This window comes from Elephas maximus, chromosome 9 (assembly GCF_024166365.1).
Source record: "Elephas maximus indicus isolate mEleMax1 chromosome 9, mEleMax1 primary haplotype, whole genome shotgun sequence".
NCBI lineage: Eukaryota > Metazoa > Chordata > Mammalia > Proboscidea > Elephantidae > Elephas > Elephas maximus.
This window is the reverse complement of record NC_064827.1, coordinates 84,147,405-84,164,222: the sequence shown is the minus strand read 5'-3', so window position 1 is coordinate 84,164,222 and position 16,818 is coordinate 84,147,405. Positions and strand designations below refer to the sequence as shown.

Here is a 16,818-nt window from a genome sequence, read left to right as displayed (position 1 = left end):
CCATTTCATTTTTGACCACTTCCAATTTTTCTGGATTCATGCTTCATACATTCTACATTCCAATTATTAATGGATGTTTGGAGCTGTTTTCTTCTCATTTTGAGTCACGCCACATCAGCAAATGAAAGTCCTGAAAGCTTGACTCCATCCATGTCATTAAGGTGGACTCTTCTTTGAGGATGCAGTTCTTCCCCAGTCGCATTTCGAGCACCTTCCAACCTGAGGGGCTCATCATCCAGGACTATATCAGACGGTGTTCTGACGCTATTCACAATGTTTTCACTAGCCAATTTGTTTTAGAAATAGGCCATCAGGTCCTTCTTTCTAGTCTGTCTTAGTCTAAAAGCTCCACTGAAACCTGTTTACTGTGAGTGACCAGACTGGTATGTGAAATACTGGTGGCATAGCTTCCAGCATCGCAGCAACATGCAAGCCGCCACAGTACGAAAACTGACAGACACAGTATGACCAACTGACAGACGGTTTCCTAGGGCTGTCATAACAACTACCACAAACTTGGGTGACCCCGAACAACAGAAATTTATTCTGTCACAGCTCTGAAAGTTCAAATTTAGAGTGTCGGCAGGGCCATGCTCTCTCTGAAAGGCTCTAGGGAAGATCCTTCCTTGTTTCTTCCAGCTCCTAGTAGCCCCAGGTGTTCCTTAGCTTGGGGTAGCATAATTCCAATCTCTGCCTCCATCATCATATGGCATCGCCTTCCCTCTGTCTCTGTCAGTCTGTGTCTCTTTTTATAAAGACACCTGTCATATTGGATTAGGGCCCACTCTACTCCAGTATGACCTCATGTTTACTTAACTAATTCCATCTGAGAAGACCCTATTTCCAAATAAGTTTACATTCAAAAGTACCAGGGGTTAGGATTTAACACTTTTTGGGGAGGACACAATTCAACCCATAATAAGTCCCTTTCCTCGCTGACCACTTCTATCACCATTGGGTCATCTTGAGGACAACGCTGCTTTAGTCTTCTGCAGTCACGGAGAGGCAGAGGCTCAGGTAGGAGGGAGAAAAGCTGATGGAGAAAGTTCAGCAAGAGGAGAAAAGGTTCTGTCTCTGCCCCTTCAACTCATCCTGATAACATTGTCCTAGTCTTCCCAACTTGGGCTTGCTCCACCCTCCTGAGGAGGGTCATGAAGTCCCTGAAGAGTGTCATGATCAACACAAAATCAATCTGAATTCAGATAAAGTTCCTAATGGAAGGGTCAGCATTTTTGCACGCCTCCTCCTCAGGGCTGACCAGCAGGGCAGCTCTTGCAGCACTCTTGAGGAACTCTGGAAGGATTTGGAGTGTAATAACCATGCTTAGTGAATCTAAGGACCCCCTATTGCTCCACTGTGTCTTTCCATGGGGACACAAGCAAGGGAGGGATTAAATCTCTGCTATTCCAATTTTTTTTTTTATTCCCCAGCAAGTTGCAGAGCATTTTCTGTTTAAACAAAAACATCTAGCAGAGTTATAGATTTGTGTTACCTCTGTGCATGTGGAAGTCAAAGAGAGTGTTTGTCTTTCTAAAACCAAGATGTTAATTTAAATATTATTACCATGGCTTCAAATTAGCCAGTAAAGCGACTGACCAGGCAGAATGACAGTGGTTGGAAGGTTGAAGGTTTTCTTCATAGGACAGAACCACCACCTTGAAGTCCAGGAGTCTCATGGGTCTCCCTCATTAGCCATGGCACCGACTAGAGCTCTCTTCACCTCATCACCTTCCTACCTGAGCCCCTGCCCTTCCATGACTGTGGAAGAATGAACCTACATAGTTATCAGGAGCACTAGCTTTGGGGTCTCAGGCCTGGGTTTGAATACTTTATTAGTGAACTTGGGCAAGTAACTCTCCTCTCAGGGCCCGGTTTCCCTCTTAAGTGTCTAAAATGGGGGTGTTAATAGCACCTGCCTCATATGACCACAGTGAGGTCAGTCTTGTCAAGTGCTCAGCACAGTGCCAGACCCAGAACTTGAAGAGGTGAGATGGGCCCTGTTGTGGATTGAATTGTGTCCCCCCAAAATATGTGTTGAATTCCTGGCCCTTGTACCTGAGGATGTGATCCTGTTTGGAAATAGTGTTTTTTTCTTTTTGTTATGTTAAGGAGGGCATACCAGCATAGGGTGGATTCTAAACCTGATCACTTCTGAGTTATAAAAAGAACAGAATAGACACAGAGACACATACACGGGGGAAGACAGATGCCATGTGAAGATTGCCTACAAGCCGAGGAATGCCAAGGAACCAAGGAATGCCCAGGGCTGCTGACAAGGAAGGAATTGACATGGCTGAGAGACCCTGATTTGAACATCTAGCCTCCAAAACTGTTACGTTCTTTAAAGCCACCTGTTTGTGGTATTTCTGCTACTGCAGCACTAGGTAACTAAGACAGGCCCTGACTCTCACTTCTGTCGTCTGCCCCTCTGACTCTGCTACAGTGGCCAGGTACTGCCCAGAAGGCCACTGCACAGTGTGGGATGTGGCACCCAATGCCCAGCCATCTCGTACCCTTTGCTCCTGAACATCCACTGTGATTTTTTGTTCTGTTTGACTAGTATCCAGCTGGAGGAACAGAACCCATTTTCTCTTCCATAGCTACCTCCCCAGATCACAGAATATGGAGGTCACTCGCCAGGACTTGGGGTGTAGCTGGGTTCCACTGGCTCCAGAGGAGGCCACCACCTGCCCTTGAAGACATTCCTCTTCAAATCCCAGTGCCCTTCTCTGGCTGCTACCACCACCTGACCCACCCTTTGGGACCAGAGCCCAGCCCATCAGGAGCCAGCAGCCTGGTGAGGAGTGGGGAGGTCAGGCTTTGGGGTGACCCACGCCTGAATCCCAGTGCAGTGCTGGGTCTGCCAAGGAATGTCTCCAAATCTGTTGCCTCCTCTCTAAAATTAGAATATCGACCTCTGAAAGCTTGGAAGGTTGACGGAGATCCTAGGTATAAATTGTTCAGCACAGCTCCTGGTGCTGTAAAGATAAATAATTGCCCTGCCCATCCTCCAGATGGGTCTTCGGAGCAAAGAAAGACGCTAAACGCAGCAGGATGAAACTTTATTCAGGAAGAGCATTGGAGGGGAGGTAGTCCCTGGGGTTTCCACCATTATGGCCTCCTAGATCCCAGGCCATGGGACATTAGAAGCCAATGACTACAGGCATCTGAGCCTCCTTGGAGTCACCCGTGGAGGGGTCAGGGGCAGCCTCGGAGTCATCCATGGGGGGCTCAGGGGCAGCCTCAGAGTCATCTACTGGGGGCACAGGGGCAGCCTCGGAGTCATCCGTAGGGGGCACAGGGGCAGCCTCGGGGTCATCCGTGGGGGGCACAGGGGCAGCCTCGGGGTCATCCGTGGGGGGCACAGGGGCAGCCTCGGGGTCATCCGTGGGGGGCACAGGGGCAGCCTCGGGGTCATCCGTGGGGGGCACAGGGGCAGCCTCGGGGTCATCCGTGGGGGGCACAGGGGCAGCCTCGGGGTCATCCGTGGGGGGCACAGGGGCAGCCTCGGGGTCATCTGTGGGGGGCACAGGGGCAGCCTCGGAGTCATCCGTGGGGGGCACGGGGACAGCCTCCCCATCAGACACTGTGGGCAATGCCTGATAGGTCACATTCCAGTATTCCAGGTAGTTGGACCTCAGGTGCTGCTTCATGGAGTTGCCATCAATCTTCTTGGTGATCTCCAGGTAGTTGTCATTTTCCAGGGTGTAGGGATACCACTGTGTGGGGACAGCCAAGTGACCCACGTTGGGGTCCCTGTAGAGTGAGAAGAGGCTGGGCAGGAGCTGCAGGCTCACAGGAGGCTGAAGACCTGCGCCCCTGACCCAGCTCTGCCCTCCCACATGCCGGGGCAATCCTCCCTGGCTCCAAGCTTGTTCCTAACACCAATGCCACACTGTGTACTGGGCACTGGCTGGAGCACTCTGAGGGTCTGGTACAGAGCAAGGCGCACGCAAGTAGCGCTTATCCTCAACTGTCAGATGGAGATGCCTGTGTTCAGGGAGGTTACTTGATTGCCCAAAGTCTCCCAGCTGGTAAGTGAGGGTGTGGGGACCCCAGGCCTGCAGGGCCATTGTCTCTGTAGTGGCGTCCACTCTGGATGGAGTAGGAGACCCTCATGTCTGTTGCCTGTGGCCCTGGGCTCAACCTCAAGCCTTACCCACTTCTGGCAAAGTTGGTCCAGTAGGCGATCACGGACTCGGAGACAGTCCTGTCTTGAGGCCGGTAGCCCAGGGGAGTGACGAAGGGCTTCCCAAAGACATACTGAAGGTCATCTGCATGGTCAGCCCCCACCCAGTCCGGGTAGATGGGCATCCGAGAAGGGTGGGAGAACAGGTAGGTGTAGGTCTTGGCACTCCTGAGGGTGAGAGGGAGAGACCACCCAGGTTAGTCTGCTCGCCTGGGCCACCCAGCCCAGAGACAGGCCAGAAGGGAGTCTGTGAGGAGTACATGGATGATTCTGGGGAATTCCCACAAGACTCACAAAGAAACTAGGATTTTCCCCTCTGGGGAAGGGAAAGCTGTGGGCCAGACTCATGGATTCTGCTATTTTAATTGTGTTCATCCCTCACCGCTACACAAAGTTTTGAGGCATCTTCCTTCTATAATTGAGTACCAAGAGTTTTCTTCTCTAATTTGATTTGTAGTCTTCATTTGATTGGACGGTGTATATGCTCTCAGCTGTTTCTCTTTTCGCCTTGACTGCAGGAAGCTCAGAGTTAAGTTTACTATTCAGTTGCTGCAAAATTTTCAGCCTAGACTTACAGGTTTAATTATGTCCCCCTACCTTTTAAACATCCTGGTGGCACAATGGTTAAGCACTCGGCTGCGCACAGGAATGTTGGCGAGCTGAGTCCACCCAGAGGTGCCTCAGAAGAAAAGCCTGCTGATCTACTTCCGAAAAATCAGCCACTGTAAACCCTGTGGAACACTGTTGTACTCTGACACACATGGGTCGGAGTCAACTCAACGGCAGCTAGTTATTATATTTAATATGCTAACAGGAGCCCTGGTGGTACAATGGTTAAGTGCTTGGCTGCTAACTGAAAGGTCAACAGTTCGAACCCACCAGCTGCTGCATGGAAGAAAAGACCTGGTAATCTGCTCCCGTAATGATCGTAGGCTAGGAAATCCTAGGCAGTTCTACTCTGTTGTATAGGGTTGCTATAAATTGAAACCGACTTGATGGCACACAACAACAATGTGGTCACAGGCTTAAGCTGTTTCAAAAGTGGGCAACATTGAAGCCCTTAAGAATGACTGAACAATGACCACTGTCCAGTCTTCTCTCCACCTGCACAGCATGGGGGTTGGAGGATAGACTTATGAACTCCCCAGTGGGAAGGGCTGGATAGGGTGGAGGACCACGGAAGGGTTTTGTAAACCCCTGAGGCTGGGAGGGGAGAAGAGGCCCTCTGGAGCCTTGACAGGCCTGGGCAAAGCAGATGGGGCAGGGACACGAGACCTGGGCAAGGCTTTCCTAGGCATCCCAATGCCTGTGAGCCACCCACTGGTGAGGCTTTGGCAGGAAGGTGCAGCATCCCAGGTGGGTCTCCCCAGGAGGCCAACCCCACCCCTGCCCAGGTCCTCACTTGGCGTTGATTCTGTGCTGGGCCACTGCAATCTTGGTGGGCATCAGGAAGAGGATGTCAGTCTCGAAGTTCACCATGGTCTTCTTCTTGGCCTCCTGGGATGAGTCACTGGCCCAGAGCTCAGTGTAGAAATGGAAGGTGGCATTGGCGCCTCTGAGCCCCTTGGCAATGGTGATCCCTCTGACCAGCTTGTAGAAGTCCTCTCTGCAGGGATCAAGCAGGCACTGGAGCCTCTGCCCAGTGCCAACAGGGGGTGCCTGCATACTCACCCAGAAGACAGCCACGGACGCCCCCCCCTCAAAACATGTTGCTAACTTCCTTACTCCCACCCTTTGATAATGCCTTCCCCCTCTGGGACCACCTCCCCCAGGCTGACTTCTCCCTAACAGCCTTCAGCACTGTTCCTGGCTCCTGTGCCTCCTGCTTACTCTGTGACAGTCTTGTAGGGCTTGTCAACTGCTGGCATATCAATGGTGGAAAATATGTGGCCATCCATGTTGTTGGTGCCTGCTATGTAGTCGATGTCTGCAGCGTTGGCATATAGTTTGATGGGGTCATCAGGGATGAAGTCTCCATCGATGACAGGGAGGAAGCCCAGATAGTACAACATGGGGTCTGGGTGGGAGAGCAACAAATTCTTGTACCTTCCAGTATCCCCTGACCCTCCCCTCTGCCTCTGAGGGCAGAGTTGACCCCATCCCTATAAGGCTGCAGCGGCGATCTCCTTCCTTCTTTGATCTAGAGTAGAGCTTCTCAACTTTGGCCCTATTGACATTTTGAGCCAGATAATTCTATGTTGTGGGGGGCTGTCTGTGTATTGCAGGATGTTCATAGCATCCCTGGCATCTACCCACTGGGTGCCAGTAGCACCCGTTCCCCAGTTGTAACAACCAAAAATGTCTCCAGATATTGCCACATGTCCCCTGGCGGCAAAATCACCCCTAGAGGACCACTGATCTAGAGTACCACATTTGTCCTCTTGCTGTAGTGAGTACCCTCTCTTTTCGCTGGGACTAAATTTGGGAGAAGGAGACCTAGAAGCAATTGAAGGGACTGATGATGAAGGAGGCACCCCTCTTCTAGGGCTGGACTTTAGTCTATTAGCCAAAAATTCAGGGAGGCCCATATTGTCCTCCAGTACCCCTGAACTAGCCCCTAAAGAACCACATGGGGCAAGTGGCTGCACGAATTTCAGTAGGTTCAGGCTTGCCTGTTTTCCCGCCAGGCAAGGATGCGGCAGCTTGTTGTTCCTTCAACAGAACTCCAAATGAAAGTGTTGGCTTTGTTTCTGCCAAGCACTTAAGTTTAATTTACACGTGTTATGTGATGGGCCCCACTGTACCTTGAGCAGAATGAGCAGAAGAGAATTCCAGTCTACCACGCAGAGGATGCCGACATTCATCAGTTTGTGCTGATGAGTCCCCGACACTTCCCAGGGTATAGAGTATTAGAGCTGGAGGCCCAAGTGCTACTGTAGGTGCTCAGTAAATGTTTGTTGAATGAATGAATAGACATCTAGTACAAATTTCTTGGTCTGGGGTCCATGAATTGCCAGGTGGGCATTAGGGGTCCATGAATCTCCCTAAAATTATGTACAAATAACTGCTAATGTGTGCATTGATAGGGGTGCAATCCAAATGTCCATCAGTTTCTCAGGGGGATCCATGACCCACAGAAGATAAGAAGGAAGAATGGTCCCCTCCACCGCCTACAGCTCGGTCTGCTGAGGCCTATGAAACCGCAATTTCCGAAATGCGAATTCTGCAAGTTGGTGACAAGATTAAGCCTCAGACAAGATGCCTTCCTGTCCTCTCCAGGAGCATGGCCCTGCCCAGCAGAACCCTCCCCCCACCTTGAGCCCCCAGGCCCCCACGCCTGCCGCCCCACTCACACTCCATGCCAGCCAGAGGCATCTTGTAGGCCATTGTCAGGGCACGGGGGTCAGTAATCTTCAGACACTTGGCCATCTTGGAGGTGTCATCTCTGGGGCAGCCCACTGTCTTGGCGATCTGTGAGGGGGTGGGGTCGGGGGGGAGTAGTAGGCAGGCAAGTGAGTCCAGTGCTCAGGACAGAGAATGACTGAGGACAAGGACACAATCCGGGGTAGAAAACAGAAATGTGGAAGACCTCCTCCTGGCCTCAGCACTGCCACTTACCATTTTGGCCCATAAGAGCGGCTTCTTTTGGATGACCCAGGGGCTCAGCGCCACGCCACTCTGGCTGATGGCTCGCTGGATGAGGCCCTTGTTGTAGGGGGAGAGGGTCTGCGACACACAGAGGTCCTGTCACCAAGGCTTCACCCATCCTGCCCCAGCCCAGGCTTAGCCAAGGACACCCAGCACTCAGCTCCAGCCCTACTCTCCTCCTCCTGTCTGCCCCACCCCCATCAGCTCCCTCCCAAATCCTTTGGAGCAGACCCTCCACTCTGGGGGGCCCCAGACCTGCAGAGAGGCACTGGCACCTCCAGCTGATTCCCCAAAGATGGTGATGTTGTTGGGATCCCCCCCGAAGGCTGCAATGTTCCTCTTCACCCATGCGATAGCCATGTGCTGGTCCCGAAGGCCATAGTTACCTGGGGGCGGGGTGGGGGGGCATTCACTGGGGACCCTTGGCTGGGAGATGGGGGTGCTAGAAATGAGTGGCCCAGGGCCTGGCACACAGTAGGTGCATAACCAGTGCGGGTTGGGCTAAAATGTCCTCAACTGCGTAGAGCCCTAGAATGGCGAATGGTGGACCCAAGGAGTCTGGGCCTGGGTGGGGCGCTGGAGAGGTTTGGGAAGTTGAGGAGAGGGAAGGGGCAGGATGGCCTAGTCCCTGCTCATCTCTCTACTCCCTGCCGTGGTCCTTCTGTTGTTTGTCTCTCCTGTTGGCATCTGTGTCTCAGCCTCAGTGTGTCATTTTCTGTCTCCATTTCACCTGGCTTTGCTGTCCCTGCTTCCCTTAGTCTCTCTCTGGGTCTCCATCTTTCTGTCTGTCTGGCAGCCTCTTTTATTTCACTGTTCGAGTCTCATGATTCAATTCCAGCTTCCCAGCTCTGTGAAATGGATTCTGGACCTTTCTGTAGAGCTGCCAGGAGATGAGTTGGGAAGAGGGGCATGGAGAAGGGTCCCCCTGCTGTATTTGGAGCTCAGGAGATTGGGCACATTCGTTCCTCCCCACTCAGGGCCCCCATGTGCAGGGCGAACCTGGCAGGTTGGAGTCCCCAGTGCTGAGGAAGCCGAGGGGACCGACGCGGTAGTTGAAGGTGACCACAATGACATTGCCTCGCGTGGCGATCTCCTCCCCATCATATAAGTAGTTGTTGAGGAAGCTGGCTCCTTGGCCAGACCCCATGAGGAAGGCACCACCGTAGATCCAGATCATGACGGGCAGGTCCCGGGAGACTGGGGCAGGAGAGAGAAGGTCTGGTGAACCTGATATGCCTGCCCCTCTTCCTGGGTCATCCCCCGACTTTCAAGCAGGCGGTGCACCCTTGTGGCCTCCAAGGGTCTGCCCTGCTCCAGGCTTGGAGACAAGCAGTGAGAACCCCTTTCATTGCCCCCCTCCACCCTGTGCTGATTTCAGTAAAGTTCTGCCTTGGAGTCCCCAGACACAACCGTTGGGGTTGGGCCTGGGACTTGGATTCCTTCGGGGCTTCTGCAGGGAGAAGGGAACTCAGGGGACTACAAAGGGAGAGCTCACCTTCCCTCTTGCCCTGGGGGACCCAGATGTTGAGGTAGAGGCAGTCCTCATCCCCGTAGGTGTTGTTCTGGGTGATGGTGGCCTGCAGGCACCGCTTCTTGAAGTCCTTGGCCTTCAGGGTCCCTGCAGGTGAAAGGAAGAGCTGGCGTGATGGTGGCCACTGCGCCATGCCACCCTAGTTGCAGTGCCCCACCAAGCACCTGTCCACTCACACCTTGCCAGCCAGGGTGTCGCTGGGGGTTCTCCAGGGCCTTGGGGGGAGCAGCGAAGGGGATGCCCTTGAAGATGTCGACATAGCCACCAAAGAGGCCAAGGTTCTTGTTGACACCTTCCACGAAGCCGCCTTCCGTGTACACTGCACCCAACTATGAGGAAAAAAAACATGTGCAGGTCAGGTGAGCTCACAATCAGGATGGCCCCAGGATGCCACACGCTCCTCAGAGATAACTTTAAGGGGGAGGTATAAGTCCACACCTGAGACCAAGGCAGCACCCCCTGCCACCTGCTGCAGGGATGGATTAACCAGTAAGCAAGGTACACACGGGGCTTGTGTGCTTACTTACTAATCTGTAGTGCAGAATTTCACTTTGATTTCAAAATCAAAGAAGTGGTGAAAAACAGGTGAAATTGGCACTACAGATTAATAAGTAAGCACAAGGAAGCCAGTAGTGCCTTGCTTATTGGGTAATCCATCCTTGCTTGCCCGCGTTGCTTAAGGAACCGGCTTACTCCCCTCTCCTCTGGGGTCCTGCTCACTGACCTCAGAGAAAGCTGCTTGACCACTGTCTCCACTCAAGAAGCCTTCTCCGGGGGGGACCAGAGAGGCAGTGTAGGCTTAGGTTCTGGTTCTGGCCTTGAGTTCAGTTTTCTCATGTGTAAAATGAGCAATAGCAGTGTCTTCCTGTGGGGATATGTGTGATCAGATGGGATGCTCCCCGGGCTCCAGCTGGGGTAGACGTCCAGCCTAGACTGGCTGAATGATGAATGTTTTTGTTTTACATCCAGTCCTGAGCTTCCTGGGAGCAGATCCGTCCATCCCTCCCTTTCTCTGGTCTCCCCAAGGTGCCTTGCTGGAGAATTGGTGGCCTGATGCCCAAGTCCTCACAGCCCCTGTGCTCCCTGCTGGGAAGATGCCACGCCCACACCCATGCCCACCCTGGGCAGTCAGAACTGCTGCTGAGAATCCCGCTAAGGCACCTCATTGCACAAGGGTCCTGGAGCGTGGCACTCTCCTCTGCCCATTTCCCAGTGGAGGGAACTGAGGCTCAGAGGCTTTCCTGCTGCAAGTCCCCCTCTTGAGACATGGCAGTCTGACCTCAGAGCCAAGTGCTTCTCCCCTTCCCAGGGCTGTCTCCCCACCCCAGAGCGAGTGGGGGCAGGGAAGCAGTGCAGCCACCCTTGAGGGTGGCTGTGGCAGGTAGCTGCTCCTGGCTTTCACCTGAGCCAGGCTCTAGTGTGGGGATGGGCAGGACAGCCCAGCACCCCAGGCGCAGCTGGGGCCCCTATCCCCCTCTGAAATCTAGGCAAATAGGTGCTCCCTGCCACACTGGGGAAGGGAGAGTGGGGCAAGTTGGAACTGGACAGAAGCAGCAGCCAGAAGCAATATCTCCAGGCTGCCCTGGGGATGGTGGTGGTAGGAGGGTCCAGGAGGTGGGGCCAGGGCCAGGCCTCTCCCAGGATAAACTTCTTGTTTCAGGTCTCCAGGTATTTTTCCTGACTCAACTGGCCACCTCTGGGAGGGGGCCGAGGGCCAGGTCAAGGCCTGGGGACTGAGAAGCCACCTCCCAGAAGCATCTCTTCGTCATTGAGATGAGGGCCCAAGGGCATGGGAACCCTGGCACCAGGGGGAGGGCTGGCCCTGGACTGCTGCAGCAGTGGGGAGGAAACTCCACTCCCCCCTGAAAAGCAGTCTCCCCAAGAAAGAGCAAACCCATCCCAATGACAAGTGACCCAGGGCCAGTGCCTGAACCTCCAGGTTTGAAAAAAGACAAAGGGGCAGGTCCCTGGGACACAGGAGTGCTGGGAGCAGAGTCCCCAAGGCCAGAAACAGCAGGGGTGAGGAGTGCACAAAGAGGCTCTTCCTGGAATCCCTGCCTTTCCTGGGGCCTGAGGCCCCCCATGCAAGCCTGGTTGGGGCCCACAGTCTGCTTGTGGCTTTGAGGGCTCTGTCCTCCAGGCTCTGTTCCTCACCCTCACAGCAAAGGGAGGAGAGTTGCTGTGGCTCCTGACCCTAGGCCTGGAGGAGGGCCAGCACATAGTAGGTGCTTGTTAACTCTGCCTTGGGAGGAACGTGAGATGGCAGTTACATTGTGAGCCAGCCTCCAGGAGTGGAGTACACTGAGTTTCAGATTCCTGCTCACCCACTTGAGGGCTGTGTGTTATTGGGTAAATTGCTTATCTATTCTGGGCCCGTTTCCCCTTCTGTAAAATGGGAATAACACTGACATTAGAAGAGTGTTGTAAGTAGGGTGGCCAGATTTAGCAAATGAAAATGCTGAGTATTTAGTTAAATTTGAATTTCAGATACACATCATTTTTAGTGTAAGTATATCCCAAATATTGCTTGGGACATAGTCATACTAAAAATGATTCATTGCGTATCTGAAATGCAAATTTAACTGGTGTTCTGTATTTCATCTGGCAACCTGAGTTGTAAGGTGCTGCAATGGTTAAGCCCTTGGCTGCTAACCAAAAGGTTGGCAGCTCGAATCTACACACTGGCTCCTCTAGAGAAAGACCTAGTAATCTGCTCCCCTAAAGATTACAGCCTGGAAAACTCTATGCGGCAGTTCTACTCTGTCACATGGGGTCGTTATGAGTCAAAATCAACTTGACAGCATCTAATAACAACAACAAAGCCTGAGTTGTGGGATGAATGACCTCAGTTGTAGGGTGAATGAACCCTGTGGAACAGCACAGGCCCCAGCACTGAGTAAGAGCCAAGTAAATCAATGTTGGCTGCTCTTGTTATTGTTGCCAGGTTCTGCTTCTCCGGCCAGTGCGTTCTCCTTCTCTGGCCAGTGCTTTCTCCTTTGTTTCCATCCTCTCTCTTGCCCTCCTCCCTGCTCTGCCCCCAGTTTTCAGACCTGGTTTAACAGGAAGAGAGGGAGGGTCTCCCACCCTAGCCTCCGTTCCCTACCTTTGCTGAGCTCGCCACAGCCAAGCAGCAGGTGAGGCCCAAGACCACCAGCCCCAGGCGCCCCATGGTGTATGCCTGCCTCTGGGTGGCCCTCCTGCAGGGCCTGTGGGTATTTATGGAGCCAGAGCCCGCCAAGAGCCTGTGCTGGTGGCTCCCTACGGAGAGTTCCTTTCTCCCTCCTCCTACCTCCGCCCCATTCTCCAGGCTGGCCATGATCCAGCCTACATCCCTGGGGTGAGGAGACAGCTGCTGTTCCCAGGGGGTCTCAGTCTAGGCCAAGGTTGTACATACATACTCATGTACACCCAGGTGCAGGGAGGCTTTTCCCCAGTTCCAGCTGCTCCCAGGTGCCCTGGTGCCAATGTTGCAGCTGTGCAGATTGCTGCCTACCTGGGAGCAGAGGCAGGTGGTACGAGGTGCGGGAGGATGCTTCAAGGGAGCTCAGTGCCCTGAAGTCTGGCTCATTTACAGGGCTTGGTTTCCTCATCAGAGAAATGGCCATGCTTGGTCTCCATACTCTGCCTGCCCCCAAGTTCAGTGGTATGTGAGTTGTAGGAATTCCTACAGTGTGGCATTGCGTGTGTGACTTCCGGACAGGGATGGCCGTATGCTGTTTGGCCACCAGTGTGGCTTCCCCTTATTTCCACGAGCTGACTGTGCCTGTTACCAAATCCAGGAAGGTGGGTCCTTGTCCGGCGTGCTCAGACTTGCCAAAAATCTGGACACCTGCCTTTAAGAAAGAGAAAGTCACTTTATCGCAACGCAGAAAGCAAGGAGACGGACGAAGCTCCTCAGATCTGACTCCACTGTCACAGGGAGGCAGGGCTTATATGTGATTTCGGCAGCAAGATGGCGGCTGCGCAGGCGTACTGGGAAGGAAAAATTCTAGAAGGCGGCCAGGAAACAGGAGGTGACGTGACTCTTGTCAGATCTATTGGTTCGGAATAGGATCCAGGTGATGATTTTCCTTCTGATTTGTTCCTCCTGTTGCTATATCCTCTGCTGAGGTCAATTAGCAGTCACAACTGGCCCTTTTGCGCATGCGGGAGGGCTAACTGGCTTGGGCTAGTTTAAGGGCTAATGGAAACTTACTGGCATTCATAGGGTCAGGTTACAAGCCCACTGGGTGTGCAGGCTGGGCTGGGTGCAAGGACACAGAGCAGTACAAGACAACTCTGCCCTCAATGATCTTGCAGGGCATAGGGGAGATATCCCTGGTAAGCATGATGAGATCTGGGACTGGAAAGGGCAAGGAGCTCTGAATGGGCATGGGGTGGGGATGGGAAGCACTGTGCCAGTCTTGAGAGTCAGGGAAAGAAAGAAGGAGGGAGGCTTTCTGGCCATAAAGAATAGCATGAGCAAAGCCCTTGGGGTATACTCTGACCTAGAGAGAGACAGAGACACAGAAAAAGATAGAGATGAGATAAAAGCAAAAAAGACCACTAATATTTCTCGTGAATGTGTATTACTTTTGCAACTGGAAAAGAAAGTTATTAAAAATTTGAAGACCACCATCAATAAAACTTGAAAGACCCTGATCACGTTTAAGAAGTTCAAACCCGTCCCAAGTCTCTAAGCTGGGTGTTGCCTCTCTGCAGAGGACATGCATGTGGCAGCCTCCATACTACACAGTTCTCAGTGATGTGTTTGGGGGCTGGAGAATGGTGTGGGAGCAGCCAGGATCCCCTTTGCCATCCTGGAGCCTTTGCTTCTAATGCTAAAGCCACCCTCGTGGCTATAGCCAGGGCCTGCATGAGTCTGCAGATCCACACCTGCCTGTCTGCCTACCTGCTGCAGTTCTCAGATCTTTTGTGCTGCATAGCGGGCAGAGAAAAGCTGGAGAAAGGTAGGGAGGGGTCAGTGGCTGATAGCTAGGAGGGAGAAGTTAGGACCCATGAAGAAAGGGTCCATGCAGGCTGAAGCTGGGGCAAGCCTGGGTTCAGCTGCGGGGTGTGAGGACCGAGGAGCAAATGGTTAGAGGGATGCTGCCCTGGATGAGGAAATGCATTTGGCAACTCACACCTTTTGCCTCAGCAACTCCAATTCTGAGAACCTGTTCTAAAGGAAGTAATTTTGAATACAGAGGGGAATAACTCTTTGTGTTCAAGGATATTCACTGTAGTGTTATTTGTAGTCACTGAGAAGGAAAGGAAAGGAGGAAGAGAGGTATCAGGGGAAAGGGAAAAGAAGGAGGCCCACATTTTACAGAGGGGCATTAAATAGACCACAGGTCACCCAGTGTCAACACAATCCTACACAGGGTGGGTGTTCAATAAACACTGAATGAAAACTGAATGAGTCTTGCCAGAAATATCAGAAGAGACTAGCATTGTCCATTCAGTGAGAAAAATTGCTAGCTGGCTACATTTGTTGACATGTCCTGTCCATTAGTTGATTCTGCTTTTTTTTTTTTTAATGATTTTTGTTGTTGTGTTTTTTTTTTTCTTTAGGTGAAGGTTTATAGAGAAAATTAGTTTCTCATTCAATAGTTCGTACACAAATTGTTCTGTGGCGTTGGTTGCAATCCCCGCAATGTGTTAGCACTTACCCTGTTACCACCCTCAGTTCCGCATTTCCATTCATCCAGTTTTCCTGCCCCTTCCTGCCTTCTCATCTTTGCTTTTGGGCACTCATTACCCTTTTGGTCTCATATAGATGGTTGTTCTAAGGCGCACTTTCCTCACGGATGTTACTCTTTATTTTATAGGCCTGTCTATTATTTGGCTGAAAAGTGATCTCCAGGAATGGCTTCAGTTCCAAGTTAGAAGGATGTCTAAAAACCATAGTCTCAGGGATTCCTCCAGTCTCTCTTGGACCAGTAAATCTGGTCTTTTTTATGAATTTGAATTTTATTTTACACTTTTTTTCCCACTCTAAATGGGCCCTTCTATTGTGATCCTGGTCAGAGCAATTGGTAGTGGTAGCTGGGCACCATCTAGTTCTTCTGGTCTCAGGCTAGTGGAGTCTGTGGTTCCTGTGGTCCATTAGTCCTTTGGACTAATTGTTTCCTTGAGTCTTTGGCTTTCTTCACTCTCCTTTGCTCCAGATGGAAAGAGACCAATAGTTGTATCGTAGACAGCCACTTGAAAGCTTTTAAGACCCCAGACGCTACTCACCAAACTGGGATGTAGAACGTTATCTTTATGAACAATGTTATGCCAATTGACCTAGATGCCCTCTGAGACTATCGTCCTTAGTCTTCAAGCCCAGTAACTCAGTCCCGCGAGATGTTTGATTGTGTCTGGGATGTTTCCATGATTGTGTCCCTTGTGTGCTCTATTATATATATGAGTATACATGCAGTACATACAAATATGTAGAAATACTCACAGCCAAGCCTCTATATGCACGTGGGTGTACTCCCATGTGTCTTCCCACACCTCTTCAGCGTACCTTCTACCTATGGATCCACTCATAATTTCTTGTTTGTTATTACTATTGTTACAGAATTACATATGTTATAGTATTTACCATAGTTGTTTTTCATTCTTGCATACCTCTTGCCTTGGTCATCTCATTGTAGTTTCGATTTGCATCTCTTTAATGGCTAATGATTGCGAGCATCTCTTCATGTATTTTTTAGTCTCCCGAATGTCTTCATTGGCAAAATGTCTGTTCATGTTCTTTGCCCAGTTTTTAATTGGGTCGTCTTTTTGTTGTTGAGGTGTTGACGCTTTCTATAAATTCTAGAGAATAGACCCTTGTAAGATATGTTGTAGCCAAAAAAATTTTCTCAGTGGGTCTTTTGGTGAAGTCTTTTGATGAGCACAAGTGTTCATTTTTTAGGAAATTCCAATTATCTAGTTTGTCTTCTGCTGTTTGTGCATTTTTAATTATGCTTGGTATTTCATTTATGCCATATAGTAGGGCCCCTAGCATCGTCCCTATTTTTTCTTCCACGATCCTTACAGTTTTGGATTTTACATTTAGGTCTTTGGTCCACTTTGAGTTAGTTTTCGTATAAGGTGTGAGGTATGGATTTTGTTTCATTTTTCTTCAAATGAATATCCAGTTTTGCCTGTATCATTTGTTAAAGAGACTTTCTCTTCCCCATTTAATGAACTTTGACATTTTTTTGAAGATCAGCTGTCCATCCAAAAAAAGAAAAAGCGAACTCATTGCTGTCGAGTCAATTCTGACTCATAGTGACCCTACAGGACAGAGTAGAACTGGCCCATATGGTTTCCAAGGAGTGCCTGGTGGATTTGAACTGCTGACCTTTTGGTTGGCAGCCGTAGCACTTAACCACTACGCCACCAGGGTTTCCGGCAGCTGTCCATAGGTGGATGGATTTACTTCTGGGTTCTCAATTCTGTTCTGTTGGTCTATTTGTCTGTCATTGTACCAGTACGAAGCTGTTTTGACTACCATGGCTGTTTAGTAGGTTCGGAGATCAAGGAGTGTGAT

At 51.2% G+C, this 16,818-nt stretch overlaps 1 protein-coding gene across 1 annotated transcript; it reads right to left on the bottom strand.

The window, feature by feature from the left end:
- Positions 1-3,053: 3,053 nt before the first annotated feature.
- CEL (carboxyl ester lipase) lies at positions 3,054-12,485 on the bottom strand. Its single transcript, XM_049895777.1, has 11 exons — positions 12,412-12,485; positions 9,487-9,637; positions 9,273-9,395; positions 8,777-8,974; positions 8,033-8,163; positions 7,748-7,855; positions 7,483-7,600; positions 6,020-6,206; positions 5,592-5,795; positions 4,160-4,357; positions 3,054-3,756 (listed from the first exon to the last, which is right to left on the bottom strand). Exons 1-11 carry the CDS (start codon positions 12,475-12,477, stop codon positions 3,144-3,146), a joined length of 2,097 nt encoding a protein of 698 aa, XP_049751734.1. The 5' UTR covers positions 12,478-12,485; the 3' UTR covers positions 3,054-3,143.
- Positions 12,486-16,818: the final 4,333 nt, after the last annotated feature.

Excerpts from the sequence above, each read along its gene's own strand:
- CEL (XM_049895777.1), bottom strand. The coding sequence starts at position 12,477 with ATGGGGCGCCTGGGGCTGGTGGTCTTGGGCCTCACCTGCTGCTTGGCT. Across the intron at positions 8,975-9,272 it reads CCCCCAGGGCAAGAGGGAAG|TCTCCCGGGACCTGCCCGTC; the intron begins GTGAGCTCTCCC and ends CTCCTGCCCCAG. Across the intron at positions 5,796-6,019 it reads CCCTACAAGACTGTCACAGA|AGAGGACTTCTACAAGCTGG; the intron begins GTAAGCAGGAGG and ends TGATCCCTGCAG.